The following is a 19,474-nucleotide window of genomic DNA, read 5'->3' as shown; positions in this document are numbered from 1 at the left end:
CTGTTTTCAAATAAAACACATTATTAAAAATAACTATAATTTTCTGCCTAAATATTTTTCCCATTTAAAAAGATTGTGCCTTGCACTATTTGCTACAGGACAAATCTGCTCTAGAATATAATGGAGGCTTATTGAATATATCAGAAATGAAGTAAAAGTAGATTTTTTCCTCTAATATAGAATTTGGGAATTTCCTTTTTATACTGGGTGCTTTTGATTTTTTGCTGAGATCACTTATCTAGATGAGTTAGAAAAACTAAGTGAGGACTAGGCATAAAATTTTACTGTCCGTCAGAGGAGGGGTAAGAGTTTATAAATAGCATCTCCTCCCTCCCTCCTTGCCCAATGTCTATCCCTGATGAGTTATTTTTGTTGGCCACATTAAGAACCTGACATTTGATTCATTCTCAGTGTGCTCTGCCTTGGTCCTTTGAAACAGAATGGACAGTGAGCAAAAGGTCAAAGCTGTTGTTGCTGGTTGCATATATTCAGGGCCACAATTGACAACAGAGCCATAGGAAAATCATAATATTAAATATGGCAAAATGCTTGGTCAAGATACGGACTCAACGAAGCCTCCACTTGCACATGATGAACCACTGCAGCAGTAATGTGTTTGTCCGTCTGCTGAAACATGGCTCCAAGGTCATACCTCGAAATGCTGGTACGTGCTTTGCCCTGGGCTGTCATCCTATACCTAGATAAGTGTGGTTGATTCCAGCTACATGCTCACCACTGGTGAGCCAGAGAGAAGCTAAGGATGCGTTTGGCATACATTTTAATTTTTTTAAGGAGTGAAGATAGCGAGGGAGAAATGGGAAGGAGAGAAGTAAGGAAGGGTACTGGGGAGTGTAAACAAGTAAATGAGAAGGGAAATGGGAAGTCAAGCTCTCTTTGCAACAAAATAATAAAGATTACCTTCTTTATTCAAAAGATACAAGAGGAAGGCTGTTGTGTATTCCTGCAGATTCCTTAGTAGTGAGAGATGATGCTTATAAGGCATAATGAGCAATCTAAACACTTCTCTGCCTAGCGTTATGTGAGTTTCAAATCTCAGGTCTGTTCTGACTATGAGGCAGAGCCCCTTTTCCATCTTCAAATCAGAATTTTATTAAAATAAAACACCAGACCTTCTTTTGGCCTCTGTAAGCTCATACACAGAGAGAAACATGCATATGCACCGTGAGCAAAATTAAAATTAAAATGAATAAAATAAAAATAATCAGCTAAGTAGCCACCATCAGACTGATGTTATGCCAATTTTTTTTATCTTGATAATGATCATGTTTTATGTAATTTCATGATCTGAGAAATTGAAACAGAAATTGAAATAGAAATTTAAAATCAGATCCTCAGCCACAATGCTGCTGTAATTATATATGTCCTTATGTTTGTGTGTGTTTTTCAGCAAATGGTTACAGTAAAATTTATTCTGGGAAATAGCTGAAATTTGTCATAGCTTAATATCCATAAAATTGCCTTCTTAGTTGAGATTAACTGTATTTTTATGATAATAAAAGTAACATGTGATGTGTTCCTGTTCTAAAACCTACACGTTTATTGTTTTGTTTTGTTTGAGGAAGGCTTGCATGTCTAGGCTAGCCTGTAACACACTGTGTGGCACAAAGGTAGCTGGAAACTCTCAATTCTCCTCTAACTTCCTGAGTTGTATGATTTATATAATACAAGCATTATGTCCAACTTATTTTTAAAAGCACAAATATAAAGAATATTTTCTCTTACATTAATATTTTCAGTATCAAGTTTAGGAATGCTGAAAATAGCACATAAAGTATTTTTATGAATATAATTTTTCTAGGTATAGTGTTTTATAATACATTTTAAAACTTTTGATTGCCAAAAGAATTTCCATATTAATATATATTTAATATGAATCTTTTAAAAATTGACAAAATAATATAAAGAATAATTATATATTGTAGAGAAATAATAATTCACTACTTAATCACAAAATTATCATTGGAAATTAGCATTTCTTCACTTTTTGGTCATAATAGTGATGGAAATAATTTAGAAACAGATAGTTCTCTATCATTCTTAGAAGTATATTTGTTAGGGTCTAAAATACAAATCTGATAGAAATTATCCAATTATCTTTAGAAGACGCTAACAAAATAAGTATGAAAATGTATGGTTCCCCACATGACTACTAAATCTATTAGATTTGCTTCCTTGGCATTTGGGAGGCAAAATGCCTGGGCATGTAGATTAGTGGTAGAGTCATGCCTGATACACAGGATGCGGCCTTTTCAGATTCTTCTCTTTTAGCCATAAGCATCTAAGATTTATTCAGGACATCGTTTTAACACTGAATTGTATAACATAATTGGTTATATTTATAAGTTTTAAACTTTTATTTTTAATTATTCCTGTAATCTTTTCCCATTTACTGTTTCTGAAAATTCGTAGATAATTATTTTTAAATTGTCCTGAATTGTAGATTAAAAAAATAATTGAATTTTTTAATGATTCAGGCCTCTTATTGAAGAATGTCATCACAGTTCATCAATTACTGATATATTGTTATATTTTAACATTGTTCTCATTCAAATTTTGCATATTTCTTATTATACATATTATTGAGCATTGCAAATTTAAGGATTTTTAATGACATTGCCAGTTATTATATTTTTAATAGCCTTGACTGATGTGCCATGAGCCACTGACTTTAAAATATTGATCTTACTTTTGAAAACTTTGCTGAACTCTCATGAATTCCCCATTTATTTTGTTTTGTGTACATAATCTTACCTTAGGAAATAGAGAAAGTATGTAACATACTTTTGTATTTCTAGTTCTCTTAGAGTGAGTCTGATGCATAGTGAGACTTTGTCATGTTTCACACTGGTGGGACTTTTCCAATGCTTTGCTGTTATATACCTTCACTATCATGCATATTCATTTCTGTAGCAGAAATCTCAAGTCCTTGCCTTTTATACTATAAGGATTTAATAGAAAAGGGACCAAAATAAAACCACAGCAGGTGTGGTGTTTGGTTATATTGATAAACAGATCCACAAGGTGGAATGATAGCTGTGAAGTTAAGTTGACATCAGGAGCAATTAACAGAGAATCATAATTGAGACTCGTATAATAATAAGATAATTTTTTAAACCTAAGACGAAGTCCAGAAACAAATGGTGAGAAAAAGTTTCATTTTATCTCTGTTTACAACTTTTCCAACTGGCAGGGTTTCATCTCAAAACAGTGAACTTTGTTGTGATTTCTGTTTTCTCCTTCACTTCCAGCATTGTCAAAGAGTCTATGTTGGTTAGGTTTATGTCAACTTGATACAAGCTAGAGTCAGTTGGAAAGTAGTACTCTCAATGTAATTAATACCTCCATACAAATGGCCTATAGGCAAATCTTTAGTTAATTAATTTGGTTAATTAATTCTTGATTAATAGTTGCTCTGGGAAGGCCAACCCCACTGTTGGTGGTAAAGCCCCTAGAAAGGTGGTTCTGTACTGTATAAGAAAGTAGGCTGAGCAAGTTCTGAGAAACAACTCAGAAAGCAGTATTCCTCTGTGGTCTATGTCTTCAGATTCCTACCTTGTGTTTTTGCCCTGACTTCATTCAGTGATAGACTATGACCTGAGAGTTGTAAGATGAAATAAATCCTTTCCTCACATCAATAGAAACCTAAGTGGGAGGAAGTTGGTCCCAAAGAATAGAATATTGCTGTGAAAGACCTGACCATGTGTTGCAGGGAGGACTATAGAAAGAGTTTGTAACTTTGAGCTAGGAAAGTCACAGAGTGCCCAGAAATTAATGGGTTATTTGGGAACTTGGATGATAAGGCTATGGGTGGTACAAATGATGGAGGCATGCTTATGATGTATCAAAGGGAAGCAAAACTGCAGGCACCATTTATGTGATATTTTGAGTTAAGAATCTATAGTTCTGATCAGCTGGAGTTGAAGGACTAACTGGCTTAACAAGAGACCAGAAAAACAGTAGTGAAATCTTTGCCTTGCTAGTACAGTCAATACTGGTTAGATAGGGGTAAAGAATGAGTTGTGATTAAGAAGAGACCAACATCAAGGTAAAATCTTCTGGGAAGTATTTTTAGAGTTAGCAAACAGAAATTGTGGTTGATTGGGCTCAAGGCTGTATCTTATGACAGAAGCCAAATTTGGTGCATGCATGAGTTTCCCAGGTGGTCCTGACTTTGAAGACATGAAGAGGCCAGGAGAGCAGCTGAGGATTGGCACTGTGAAAAATAGGGAGAGGCCATTTGTGAAGGTACAGCCTCAGTTGCAAAGAATATCCCAGGTTTGAAGAGGTCATGGAGAGAAATTGAGGTTTGGCACAATGTGGCAAGCTCAGAATCCCTGAAGAGAGGTCAGAAGAGGTCATTGGTGAGGGTACAGCCTCAGTTGCAGAGAAGACCCCAGCATATTAGAGATAGAAATACCATGGATGACAACCAAAGACAGCAGCAGATGTGGAGAGGAGCTGGCCTAAGCCTATTAGATGCACCTGTGCTGTGTGTGGTGGAGCCAGAGAAGTGGAGCTGCCCAAGCCCTTTGGAGACTAGAGGATCATTAAGTCACAGACATCTGACCTGAGTTTCTCACTGCTGGACTTTTGTTTTGTTTTGATTTGATTATAACTGTGCTCTGGCCCTTCCCTCTTGAAGTATGAAAATACTTAACTTGCTCTCCCCAACTCCCAAGAGCCCACAAGCCCACAGTTAAGAGACTTTGGGGTATTAGAAAGATTTTAGATATTGTATTTGAACTTTTAAAGACACCTTGGACTTTTTTACTTAAATTTTTTTATTCATTTTATCCCCCCTCTGCCTTCCTCCCCCCCCCATCCCCTTCTCCAAAAGGATAAGTCTTCCTATGGGGGGACAACAAAGCCTGGTACATTCAGTTGAGGCAGGACCAAGCCCTTCCCCACTACATCAAGGGTGAGCAAGGTGTCCAACCATAGGTAATGGGATCCAGAATCATGCACCAGGGATAGATCCTGATCCCACTGCCAGGGGCCCTTCAAACAGACCCAGCTACACAACTGTCTCCTGTATGCAGAGGAGACTTTGTATTTTTAATGACTGAACTTTTAAAGTGTTTGAATTTTTAAAGACTGTGGCACTTTTAAAGATTGAAATGGTTTATATTATAATAATGATATAATATGGCATCTTAAGTTAAAAAGGAAGGTTTATGATTTAATAGTGATGTGTTTGTATGTCAATTTGACAAGGGGTCAATTGCATTAATTCTATGTAAACTTGACACAAGCTAGAATCATTTAGGAAGAGAGACTCTCAATTTAGAAAACATATCCATAGGACTGGCTTATAGGGGCTGGAGAAATGGCTTGTTGGTTAGGAGAACTGGCTGTTCTTCCAGAGTACCCTGGTTCAAATCTCAACACTCACACTCATCACCATCTGTAACTTCAGTTTTAGGGGATCCAAGACCCTCTCTAGCCTCTGTAATCCCCAGGTATGCATGGGGCACAGAGACATACATGTAGGCAAAATACCTATAAACATGAATTTTTTTTTTTTTAAGATTGGCCTATAGGTAAGTCTCTTGTGTTTTCTTGATTAATAATAGATGTGGGAGGGCCCAGCCCACTGTAGGTGGTGCCATATCTGAGCTGATGGTTCTAAGTTTATAAGTATGTAGGCTGAGCAAGCAGTGAGGAAATAAGCTAGTAAGCAGACTCCTCCAGGACTTCTTCAGTTCCTGCCTTAGTTTCCTGTTCTGAGTGATAGAGAGTTGTAAGATAAAACAACCCCTTTCCTTTCTAATTTGCTTTTGGTCACGGTATTTCATCACAGCAATAGAAGCCCTAGTTAGTACAGAGTTTCTACCTTTCTGGATGTTATAAGAATAAAAACCTTTATCAGAAGTCCCATTTTCATGATCTCCTCTAATTCTTTATTTCTATTAGGGCTGGCTATTATACCTCCTTCCAAAACAAATATATGACTGGAATTTGACCTTTCAAGTATTTTAATAAGCTAATAGTAATAGCATTTGGTCCTTGCCATATGAAAGGAACGTTATATATATTATCATACATTCCTCTGCTTGCCATACCTCATTCAATTTTGACCTGAATTTTCTCTTAAATTATGCATAGGAGGTAAGAACATAACAATTAAAATAACTGGTTCATTAGAACTAGTAAAAAAGTCAGAATTCAGCAAAGTGATGTCAGAACTTGTATGCGTAAAGTCAATGTTAATGTCTAAGTGGGTAGTAAAAGATGCATAGTTTCCCAAACTTCTTTAACCTAGAAAATTCATCATGAAAAAAAAAAACTGGCAGCATTTTCAAGGATAGTAGTAACTGGTAGTACCAGGCTAAGCAAGTCTTAATCACATATTGGGATTAGACATGTGGTTAGGACTTTCAGGAAGAAAGTAGCATAAGAAGAGCAGAGAATTGAGGCCATCCAGAGACTGAGTAGACTAAGGACTGAGGTAGAATGCAAGAAGCTGTGGACTCCTGGATGCTGAGTGGTGAGGAGAAAGGATGAACATATACACACATATTGAAGAAGCTGTGGACTCATGGAGGCTGAGTGGTGAGGAGAAAGGATGAACATATACACACATATTGAAGAAGCTGTGGACTCATGGAGGCTGAGTGGTGAGGAGAAAGGATGAACATATACACACATATTGAAGAAGCTGTGGACTCATGGAAGCTGAGTGATGAGGAGAAAGGATGAACATGTACACACATATTGGTTTTAGCAATGTTGTAGTCAGTTATTGGAGATTTTGCTGAGAGTCATTTCAGTAGACAGTGTGCCGAAAAAAATGATTGAGAAATGCAGTAAAACTGACTGCATGAGTTCTCATGAGCTCTAGATGTTGGTCACACACACACAAAAAGATCTCACTAAAGGTAATAAAGGAGTCCATGAGAACCGAGGTGAAACCATGAAGTTGGTAGATGATGGCTAAAAGGAGAAGAGAGATCATTCTGCCATATAAAACTTGTTAGAATAGGAAAGGGAAATAAAAGAATGCTGAGGTATTATGAGACCTTCCTAAGAAGCAGTGGGTACAGAAACAAGGAAGACTTTAGGATTGCTTTGAGAGAGAGAGAGAGAGAGAGAGAGAGAGAGAGAGAGAGAGAGAGAGAGGTGTTTGTGTGAGTCTTTGTCTGAGTTACCATTTTTGTATGCTTTTCAGAATCATCAGGATAATTTTTCATAGGTGTGACATAGAACAAACAAGCTGCATTCTGAGAGTGTTCAGAGGCATGTCCTGTATGAGATATTCCAAAATTTTCATTGAAAATGTTCAATTGAAAGTGAAATCTTCATTGAGAAAATCAATGTCATTCAAGAGAATTTTAAATTTATACCCATGGATCATGCATTTCATTTGAAAGACTAAACTACATGCTGCTTACTATAGAGAGAAAACATCTTTATGGCTATCACATGCACTATAAAATTTTAAAGTTTACTTTATTTCAGACTTACGCTGTAATACCTATAGCAACTAATTTTTTGCTTTGGTCTTTATGCTCTCCATGATAAAATAATAGGCGATATTGCATCAGATGAAGTAGTTGTAAAATTGATTGAGAGTAAGGAGCATTTTAATCCTGATATAGGATAACAAGAACGAAACTGGACTGTCCCAGGTAAGTGATAGGAGTCATCACTTTATGTATAATGAGGTTGTAGTTTTTAATGAATGAAATTAGGTCAATAACAGAGAAGATTAGAAAATACTTTGGACTTTGGATCCAGACAGGCTTGTTAGTAAATTCCTAATTAAACTCTTCTTTGGGGAAAGGCAAGTGAATACTTCTGTTATCAGGATCACCAGTCTGGAATACTTGGGTAAATTATAATATCAGAAATCCAGATGATACATTTAAAATTTTATGAGTAGCAGACTATATACCTAATAAAACCAAAATATATATTGTGTGGACTACACAGATCTTTGGTTAAAACTGCATCTTGAAGTTAATAGAGGTAGCAAATCGGTTGTTTCCAGGTACCACAGTCCCCTGTTATCTCATGCAGTTCACATTTAGTCCTGTCAGGTTATGGGGCTGAGTTATAAGGGGCCAAGTTTAGGAGTGCAGGGGAGAGCACACTGTGTAGGACTCAAGGCACAGTTGTGAAGAATTATCATTTCCTTTGTAGAAGACAAACCATGAAAGAACCTTTTTAGTGGCTTCATCCACCTTATGTTATAAAGAATAGCTGCAGTTTCTGTAGGTAGCAGCCCCTAAGTGGGCAAAGGCTGAGACAAGGTGATAGGATAGGATAGATACTACTGCTAGAATTTACATAAGAAAGGACATTGGCTCTGAGATAGGTAGAACAAATGGACAGACTAAGAAGTTGTCCTGGACATGTGATTCAGGGCATATTCTGAAGGCAGATATACAGAAGCCAACCACAGGCCTGGCATGAGTTTCAGTAAGGAGATTAAAGGTCTTGGTCTAAGCAGCTGGAGTATGGGATTGCCATCAAAACATGCTATATTCTGCAAGCTCAAGATTTCCCTTACCCTGATTATAGGAGAAGAATAGAGAAAGCAGAAGATACAGAAAGTGTAATAGTAAAGGAGGATATGAAAATTTTAGAAACAAAAGAAGAGCATGTACTGTTATGCCCAGATTGCGGGGACCCCAAAAACACCACCACGGAGACTGAATCCCGCATGTAAAAGCAAAGAGCCTTTATTATTTCAAGCTCAGAGCTTGGGCCCTCTGTCCTCCACAACAGTGAGAGCAGAGAGCCCAGAGCCCAGGTAAGGTGGGTGGTTTTTTTTTTTTTTTTTATCATAGCAAAGGTTGGGGTGAGGGGATTTCCAAGGCTCAGGATCCTGATTGGCTGACATTTATCTAGGGGGTATAAGGAATGTTTAGAATGTTAGGTATTTCCTCTTAGACGCAGGCCCACTGGATGGGTTTAGCTTATGGCTCTTCCAGGGTCCAGGTGTTGCCTGCCAGAAGCTGTGTCTGGGCTTTAGGTATCCCCTTAGATGCAGGCCCCCCTGGGTGGAATCTGCCAGAAGCCTTGTCTGGGCCTCTAAGCCTGTCATGGATGACAGCTGTGTGGTCAGGCTGTTTTGGGGCCGCTCTATAGTACCATATTTATGACCAGACAAACAAAACAAAGCAAGAGGAGATAGTCTCGCAGTAGCAGCGAACCATTCATATTTGATGCAAGATTTCACTGTTTTCTAAACAGAAGAGTCCAGAGAGCCTCCTGCTAAGGAGAAAAACCCCTTATAAAGACACTGAACATTCCTAAAAGCCACAACACTTTCCAACTCCCCTAATCTATGTCTACATGCTCCCTTCAGTTTTCACAGAGCCTTATATGAGAGGAAAAAATTTATGGTTTATATCCTTTTCTTCACTGAGATGAGTGAATAAAATTTTTATCTGTCAATAAATTGAATTGCTACGAACATCTGTCAATAAAAATTTTGGAGTACTTATTTCAAGTTTTTTGTTTTTGTTTTGTTTTGTTTTTGAGAATGTACCTATGAGTGGAATTACTGGGTCATATGATAGATGATTCTATATTTGACTCATTGAGTTTATTATTTTTATTTAACAAAGTGTGAACTATTTTAAACCAACAATTCACTGGCATTTAGGACATAACCACTGGCAGGCAACTAATTCTTCTATCTAGTGCACACATTTTCATCACCTATAAGGAAAATTAAACTCTTAAGCAGTACTGTTACAGTTACTGTACATTTCTTTCCTCCCATAGTTTTTTGTGACACCATAATGTTTTCTGTTTCTGTGATTTTCCATACATTTGCTATTTCAATGAAAACACAGATTAGGTGAACTTTTGTGTCTGGCTTCCTTCACTGAGCATATAGTGCTGATGTGTTTCTATGCTGTATGGTTGATCAGCATGTTGCTGTTTTATATGGCGGATCTTTGTTGAATAGATAGACCACACTTTCTTTATACAGGCATCCACTGAAAAATATCAGGGGCATTTTTATTTTTTAACAATTTGCATTGAATTGCTATGAACATCTGTCAATAAAAATTTTCGAGTACTTATTTCAAGTTTTTTGTTTTTGTTTTGTTTTGTTTTTGAGAATGTACCTATGAGTGGAATTACTGGGTCATATGATAGATGATTCTAGATTTAACTCATTGAGAAACCACCAACATTTTGTTCATAGTGACTGAGCGTATTACATTCCTTCTTCCAATATATGAAGTTCAAATTTCTCCATATTCTCTCTAACACTTATTTTTTTAAGATTAATATACTAGTATCCCTGAAGTTCTGCATATTGTAGTTTTGATTTGTAGTTCCTTGGTGATTTATGATGCTGAACATATTTCCTGATGCTTAGTATATGAATTATTTTAATTTTTTGAGACTATATTTATGTCATTTCCCCTTTCCATTTCCTCCCTCCACAGACCTCCCACCTACCTCCTTGATCTCTTCAAAATTCATGATCACTTTTTCTTTATTTGTTGGTGTACGTGTGCGTGGTGTGTGTGTGTGTGTGTGTGTGTGTGTATACCTACTCAGTTTGTAATGTTATTTGAATGTTTTCAGGGATTATTTTTAATGGTCCTTTTCATTAAGACTGGGTGCTGCTCTTTCCTCAGATGTACCAAAAAAAAAAAAAAAACTGTTGATTTTTGAAAGGCAAAAGCAAAAAAAGCTCATTCCTACATATCTTGATGACAAAGAAATTGTGAAATATTTTCTGTTTCACATTTACCATTTTGTTTGGCTAGTTGGTGCTGGTTTATCCTAGAGAAAATACCTTTGATATTTTGTTTAGTTCTCATTAAGAACTTAAGGCTCAGTAAGGAGACCCAGCTTCTAAGGTTGAAGGGAGGTAGCTGCATTTTCCATGTGTTGAGAAACACATCTATCTTTCCCAATGAAAAATTTAAAGGATATACCCTTTGATCAAGCAGTTTGCCTTCTGGATATACATCTAAGGGAAATGGACTGAAACACGATGGAAATAAACTTTATGTGTAAAAGTAGCTCCTGGGACATTTTTTTTTCTCCTACAAACAGACTAAGAACTACTTATTTTCCATGTTAACAAAGCACAAGTTTCCAAATGAAAATGTCCAAACTTAAATGATAAATTAAAAGAGCAAATGGTGACTTTGTGAACACAGTGTGGCTACAATTACAGATTAAATATTCTTCACCCAAATATCTTGGTATACAAGTATTTCAGATTTCAGAGAGTTTCCCTAAATTTGGGAATATTTTTTAGAGTTTACTAATTGACTGTCTTTAAACTGGAAACTTGAGATTAAAAATTCTCCAAAATCCAAGACCTTCTACAGGACTCAAATTTCTGAACATTTTTATGGGAAACATTTTTGAATGTTAGAGCCTTTCAGATTTTGGGTTCATGCATCAGATGGTCAATTTGTATTTAGTATCTGTGTTTATGGCACTCATCCCAGATACAGACCCATGAAAAATTAATTTAAGGATGCTACCAAAATCTAACTTGGTTAACCAATGAGTTTAGTGCGGTTATTTACAGGAATAATGGTGAGGGGTTACTTATAGGAACAGAATTTACTCAAAGACAGCTGCATCATTAAAAATCCATCCCAGTATTGATGAAAGCTCACAAAAGCTGGAATGTGAGAGTCCACTGCATGTCTTTTAGGTAGCTTGACAGGGTTAGAGAATGTCTCTTCCAGGTATCTCAGTCAGTCTGAACCTTTCCCAGACAGTTTAACTGGTCCTTCTCTTCCAGTAAACTCAGTTGGTCTAAGACTTTTCTCAGCAATTCAACTTGTCGAGGAGCATCTTTTAGCCATCTTTACTGTTATATAAGCTTGGAGAAGGAGAGGTCTCACGTGTCTGGTCAGTTTCAGGGACTTTCTGAAGGTTTGGAGTTGTTTAGTTACTGAGTCTTACTGAATACCCCTTTGGACCAGCAGTTTTCAACTTACGGATTGTGACCCCCATAGGGGTCACATATCAGATATTTACAATACCATTCATGGCAGTAGCAAAATTACAGTTATGAAGTAGCAACAGAATAATTTTATGAATGGGGATCATCACAACAAGTGGAAATGTATTAAAGGATCAGAGCATTAGAAAGGTTGGGAACCACTGCCTTAGACCATCTTGGCAGTGGTCTAAGACCCTTAAAAAGCTTCTCTTCAAGGTGTAATGTTTTCACTTGGAGGAAATTTCATTCAATACAACAAACAGAAACTCCAAAATTGTGTCTAGGATGAAGACTAGAAAATATGTCTCAGAAGTATAATGTGATTATTCTTGGACAGTAGATTCTATAGTTTTACTCTAGTATTCTCTTAAAAATACTCTATTGGGCTATATAGTGTTGAATACTACAAGACTTCACTCAGAGTTATAATGTATGGCTGAATTATGTTCAGATTATTATTATTATTATTAGTATTTTACTTTATAAATTGATTTAATTTTACATATCAGCCACTGATTCCCCTGTTCTCCCTCCTCCCACCACCCCGCCCCTCCTCCAACCCCCACTCCCCCATCCCACCTTGCCCCCCCCCAGACCACCTTCCATTCCCATCTCCTCCAGGGCATGGACTCCCCTGGGGATTCAGCTCAACCTGGTAGATTCAGTCCAGGCAGGTCCAGTCTCCTCCTCCCAGGCTGAGCAGTGTCCCTGCCCAGGCCCCAGGTTCCAAACAGCCAGCTCATGCACTAAGGACAGATTATTTTTGAAAACCTGCCCATAGTCAGAGGTCTATAGACCAGAGTCACAAACCTAAATGTGTTTACAACCTTTGGTCACTGTTATTTTAGGTGTATCTTATTAAGCCAAAAACTTACAGTGTAAGGTCTATTACTAACCTGATTTTGTTTAAAGTCAACATTCCGCAGAACAGTTTCATGTATACCTTGAACTCCACATATTTCTACACCTAGATTTTTGTGAAACAAGAAAATATGAAATTTAAAATGTATAAAATGTTTTTTTCCAGGTACCCCACTGCCTAAAGCGAATGTTTCTGAGCCCCTGATTGCCAGTTCACCAGTGAAGGGAGCTCCGAGTGCAGATCCTCTGAGTGACAAGGAAGATAAAGTAAAAGAAGACTCCTTGAGCATCCCTGAACTACTATACAATCCCAGAGCCAGGCTGCTCCCTACCGCAGTGGATGAGGATGAAATTGACATGCTTTTTGATTGTCCATCTTGGCTCGAATTAGAAAGAGAAGACACAGATTCATTTGAGGAACTGGAAGCAGATGAAAATGCCTTTTTGATGGCTGAAGAGGAGGAGCCGAAGGAAGCTCGTCAAGCTTTGTCATGGAGCTATTCCATCCTGACCGGCCGTATCTGGGTCAACCCTATAGTCAAGCGTTGCTCCAGGCTCCTTGTGGTAGGCCTGGGACTGATGTTATTTGTATTTCCCCTGCTCCTCCTCCTTCTAGAGTCAGGTATTGATCTCTCCTTCTTATGCGAAAACCAGAATTTGAGCAGTTTCACTATGAATACTACTGTCCCGTGAAGAAGTGGGTATCTTAGAGGTCAACATTTTTGTGTAAATGTTGGGATTCCCTGATGAGAATAAAGGATGCATTCAATATTAATATTATTTGTTTTTCAGTAGTTACCATGTTCCAAATGGTCATGGGTTTGTATGCCAAATCCTTAAGTTGACTTTCTGTACTGCTATATACTTACTCTCAGTTTAAATCAGATAAGGTTATTTTATTTATATGTTAGAAAGGTAGCCTTTAAGAAACCAAAGTTATATTATTTTTATTGTTGTGTAGACATTTTCCTCTTCCTACATCAGAGTGAATTACCTTTTCCTGTTTCTTTGTCGTTGTCAGCATTATGAAATAGTTAATAGAGTTTTAGTCTAAGTCTAAGAGAATGATTTTTCAATATAATTCTTAGTGAAGACAGCATTCTCTAAGAAATGTTTATACAACTAAATTTACAGTGGGCTTTTCTTTCAGTTTTTAAAAAGTATTTTTATATTCAAAGAATTTTGGTAAACTTTTTTTTAATGAAAGAAGTCCTATTGAATCATTTAAAATATATATTATGAAACTAGTACACAAAGATATATCAGAAGTTTTTTTTTTTAATGAAATGGCATCAGTTTTATAAAACATATGTTTGGCTAAGCAATCCCATACTTTGTAACTGTCTATCTGCATATCATATAGAAAATTAGTAAAAACAAGTTGTAAGTTGTCCAAACAGATGCTTGAATTGGAGATGCAGACAGAGAACACTGAGTTGGTATGTGAAGAGCACCTTTCAACATTTAGACATGATAATCTAACAGTTTCATTTTTGTTATGCCCATGGATTTAGCCTGGATAAGCAACATGACATGTTCTGAAAAGAAAGTGAAATTTGAAATTTGAATTTTGAAAGGAAAGAAATACTACAAAGATTCACTAGTTAATTACATATTGTTTACTACTTGGAGTGAAGGAAGATGGGTTGGAAAGATGAAAGGCACCAAAGAAGAACTCTGATGACACTTGTGGACAGATGGTCTTTCGTGTGGAAGTGATAGTGGGGCAGGACATTCAACAATGTAAGGAGCTGCTCTCCTGCTCTCCAATTCCACAACAGCACATTTCAGTGATTCTAATGACAGCAGAAAAACTTCGAAGTAAAATACTTTTGATCCTTCACAACATTCATTGTGATTCTGTGAAAAAAAAAAAACAAAACCTCAAACTGTGTATGTATGTAAGTGTGTTGGTGGATATGTGCATGTGTGTGTGTGTGTGTGTGTGTGTGTGTGTGTGTGTATCCATGAATGTATATATTTGCATATATGTCAGTGTTTGTTTCTATGTGTATGTCTATTACTGCATGTGTTTGGATATATTTTAGTGTATATGTGTATGTGTATGTCTGTACATATGTGTATCTATGTGTGTCTGTGTGTCTGTGTATAATCTATGCATGCCTGTATGTTTATTTGTGTGTACACATAGGTATGTATATGGGTCTATACATATGTATATATGTGTGTCTGTGTATGTCTCTGGTGTATGTGTCTGTATATGTGTGTATGTAAGTCTCTGTATGGTTTTTTTTTTTGGTGATTATGTGTATATGTCTTTGAATGCCTCTGTGTACATGTGTGTTTGTGTATGTGTGTCTGTGCATATGAGTATGTGTTTATGTCTGTGTGGGTGGGGGAGGCAAAGACAGAAAAACAGAGGGGGAAAGAGACACAATAGGCGTCTTCTTGATTTTCATGATGGGCAATATATGCCTTTCTTTGCTGGGTTTACTTAAGATCTTATTTTATTCATAATTGGGTCATCCATTGAAAAGAGTGAAGGGACCATCAGATGACATACAAATTCAGCTTTGGTAAAGAAGATAAGTGAGGGGAGAAATCTTGCAGTACATTCCTTTGTGTCATTAAATTCGTGAAAGAAAGGGCCTTGTGTTTTCTGTTAAGAGTGCTTACCAACACTGATCAGAGAAAAGAAAGAAAATAGTCCTGAGTTTACAGCATAGCATGTAGGATTTCCAACTATATTAATACATTTAATTACCTTCAGTTATAAAAATACATCATTTCTCCCTAACTCTAATAAAATTTCAACACTATTACCAACTGACTTCAAAGTGGGCATTCCAATCTGCCTAGTTCAGTATAGCTCTGGATAATTTGTCAGCTTAGGAACCTTTGAGTTGTACCATGCACTTGCTACTCCATCTGCAGAGCTTTCTTCTTAAAGGCATTCAGTGATTTGTACTCATACAGAAATGCATTTACCTTTGGTAGAACCTGTGAAAATTTTACTTTGGAAGTTTGTAGCTAGAAAATTTTTCTAGTGAAGTTTTAATTTTTCCACTTTTCTCTCATATGCCTTTGGAGTTGTTTCACTGTTATTAACATAGGAGTTCTCAGTAGTTGACTCAAAATAGTCAAAATAGTCTTCCAATTACTTCCCACTTTCTTTAAAGTTTTATCCAAGGTAAATCATTTAGCCTTCATATTTCAAAAACATGTTAAAATTAATATTTTTAAATTCTAGAAGTAATATATTTCTCATTTTAAATAAAAACTGAATACTATTTTCAAAAATATCTGTTAATAGGTAAGGGAAGAATAGGTCCTGATGACTTTAAGCAACGGATATCAAAAGTGACATTGGTACCCTAAAATGTTATTTTATTTACATAGAATCAGAATCTTAAAAATATATTCATTATAGTGTTAGAAGGCTGTGATTGCTTGCCTGAATCAAATAAGGAGAAAACAATTGTTCCAGAAGATGGTCAATATATAATATAGTGAGGCTGGTGGTCAGTGTAGAACATAATAAAATTCTGATTCAGGTGAGAGTAGATTAGTATATTATGGATATATGGGTATTTAGGTAATAATACATGTATATGTGTCTTTAGATAAATCCTACACAACTTTCACATAAATTATTTATGCTTGTTTGTTGTTCCTTTCTCTCTTAAGTATTATGGTGGAAAAGCCTATAGCCTCAAAGATTTAAAATTTCTATGATGATACTATGTTTATATTTGTAGATTTGAACACACACACACACACACACACACACACACAACACTCATAATACACTGAAATAGTACATGTATACACAACCTGTATTTACTGATAGTATAAGCTATATAATTAGAAAGATGTAGGTAAAGTATTATATATTTCCATCTTAGCTTGAACCATAATGTGTAATGTTATATATTTGTAGTATATTTTGTAGTTTGTCTAATATTCTTACTTGGGGGAGGATTTGCAATGACTCAATGTCACTCAATTATAAAATATATGGAAGGCATATTACTGTGATGGTAATAACTTAGTACTTAATATGGTAGTATCTTAGTATAGTGAAATTTGCATTTCTATGTCAACATACAGTTGTTTAATATGTTAATATAACAGAATCCCTAATAATTATTCTGGGATAAAGAAAGTTTTTCAATACTTCAGTTATATTTAACATAAAGCTGTAGAGTCAATCTATTGGAAACTGAAGGAGGATGCATGTTAGGACCAGGAAATAAGTTCACTTCTAGTGATGAAAGTTTGAAAAGAATCACAGTTAATAAGGAGATTCACATTCTAATGAAGTTACTGAGGCCCAACCATTAGTATGAGCATTGAAAACGTATTTTGATATAAAAAGGTACGATCAAATTAATGATATCAAGAAATCTAGAGACCTAGAAAAACAGAATAAGCAGAAAAGTAGTATAATTTTTTCATAGTGCCAGAAATTGCCACCACACACACAAAAAAAACAAAAACAAAAATCCCCAAACAAACAAAAAACAAAACAAAACAAACAAACAAACAAAAAACACTGCTAGGCAAAATAAAGTCTTCCTATGTAAGAGCAGTCAAACTCTTAACTCTGTCATCCTTTCCATGATACTTCTCTTTCTATCTGCTGAGTCAAATCGAGAAAGGCTCTCCCACAATATTGCCAATAAAGAGCAAGTACTCAGAGATGCTTTCATGTCTGGAGTGATTCTTGGGATTGTTGTAGATAATGGGATTTGAGCATCTTTGGGCAAATTTTCTCTACTTTGGGAAGATAGTTGCTGAAGGTTGATGCTTACTTATCTTCCTGCTTCTTCTCTCTTTCCCTGTCTGTCTTGTACCTGCTTTTGGACTTCCAGTCTATATGCCATAAATGGAATCAGCAGTACCTGCACATGTTGGACCCATCCAAGATTTGTTTTCCACATTCCAGCCTCAGTCTCTGACTGGGTAGATAAGTTCATGAGTGAGCCCAGAGGAGCTCAGCAGTTATCACTTCAGAGAAGAAGAAAGAAACACCACTTGGGCCTCAGGCTTCAGCTGTGTGCATCCATCCTTTAGTAAAGCTGATTTGAACCCTCTTCTGGACTCTGTGTCTTTTATATATTAAAAAATAAAATGGCGGGTAATACTTAGGTCTTTTAACTTCCAATTTCATCACAAGGAAGTGATAGAGAAACTTATTTTTGCTGAGGCTTGTGCATCAAACGTTGTTTGTTACACGCAACGGTCCTCACAGCTTCCAGCAATGAGAGACGGAACTAGGAATCAGTTCATAACTAATAGAAGGTTGATTGGAATCATACAACCCTATTTGCACCATTGGTTACTGCAAATATCTCTTCGGAAAGGGCAGCGAGGCTATTGTCATGGTGACAAATGAATATTATTGATAGATTAAGAGGTATCTTCTGTGATTACTATGTATCAAAACATGTTTTAAGTTCAGCACATTCTGCAGCTAACATATATTACCTTGTTTCTTCTTAGCTACACAATGATTCTAACCATTGACTTTCTAAGAAATCTACCTTTCAGAGTAAAGAAATCAAGAAAAAAAAATCAAGAAAAACGCATAGTGTTTGACAACTACATTCTTCAACAAAAGTTAAAAATTCAGTGTCCTGGTACCAGTCTACTATAATTTTATTGACATGAATTAATTCTATCTTGTCTTGTCAGCTGGTTTTTCCTGTCATGGCTGTCCTTCTTCTGCAAATGGCAAATTGGATGAGACCAATGCTCACTGTCTAGCCATGCTTTGTTCCTTAGGCATAGGATTATCATATAATATTTCTATCTTGTTTAGGTTTCTACTGCTATGATAAAACACTAGGAAAAAAAACTTAGAGAGGAGAAAGTTTGTTTGACTTTTATTCCATAGTCACAAGAATCCAAGGCAGGAACTCAGGGCAGGTATTTGGAGACAGGAACTGGTGCTGAGGCCATAGAGGAGTACTTCTTATTGACTTGCTCTCCATGGCATTCTCAGTCTGCTTTTTTATACAACCCAGTACCACTTGCCTAGGCATAGCACCATTTATACTGGGATAGTCCCTCCATATCAATTATTAATCAAAAGAATGTCTGACAGCCTTATCAATGGGTCAGTTTAATGGACATATTTCCTTAAATGAAGCTTCATCTCAAATGGCTCTAGCTTACATCAAGTTGACAAAAAAAAAAAATCTAACCAGGGTAACTGGCCCTTGTCAGCTTGTTACATCAGCATGAAACATTCTCAGACCTTCTGGGATACAGCTCTGTGTGCTGACCCTGAGAAAACACTTCCCACCACAGTGATGGTAAATCACTATGACATCAACTGTCCCAGTTAAACAGAGATTCTGCTTTCACAGATTCTTAATCCAAAACATCACATAAATGATCTGATAAAGTCTTTGCCTTCTTCTGAAATGTTAGAAACCATGCCTCCATAATCTACAGTCCTCTAAGCATTATCTTCCAAGTTCCTCCAACATCTTATGAAGCTCTGAAAACTAGGTGACTTTTCAAGCCCCAAAATTCCAAACTTCTTTACAATCCTATAACAACATGATTAAGTATGTCACAGTAATATTCTGCTCTCTGGTACCAATTTCTGTCTTAGATAGGTTTCTATTGCTGTGATAAAACTTCATGGACAACAATCAACTTGGAGAGGAAAGGGTTTAT

The 19,474-nt window shown here is 36.4% G+C and overlaps 1 protein-coding gene across 1 annotated transcript; it reads left to right on the top strand.

The window, feature by feature from the left end:
* The first annotated feature begins 537 nt into the window (after window positions 1-537).
* On the top strand, window positions 538-13,598 carry LOC131904969 (FERM domain-containing protein 3-like). The gene is made up of 2 exons (XM_059255945.1): window positions 538-664; window positions 12,990-13,598. Exons 1-2 carry the CDS (start codon window positions 538-540, stop codon window positions 13,514-13,516), a joined length of 654 nt encoding a protein of 217 aa, XP_059111928.1. The 3' UTR covers window positions 13,517-13,598.
* The last annotated feature ends 5,876 nt before the right edge of the window (window positions 13,599-19,474 follow it).

This window comes from Peromyscus eremicus, chromosome 2 (genome assembly GCF_949786415.1).
Source record: "Peromyscus eremicus chromosome 2, PerEre_H2_v1, whole genome shotgun sequence".
Classification (NCBI taxonomy): Eukaryota; Metazoa; Chordata; class Mammalia; order Rodentia; family Cricetidae; genus Peromyscus; species Peromyscus eremicus.
Note: the sequence above shows the minus strand (reverse complement) of the source record. Positions and strands in the feature narration are given on the sequence as shown.

Excerpts from the sequence above, each read along its gene's own strand:
- LOC131904969 (XM_059255945.1), top strand. The coding sequence starts at position 538 with ATGGCAAAATGCTTGGTCAAGATACGGACTCAACGAAGCCTCCACTTG. Across the intron at positions 665-12,989 it reads GGTCATACCTCGAAATGCTG|GTACCCCACTGCCTAAAGCG; the intron begins GTACGTGCTTTG and ends GTTTTTTTCCAG.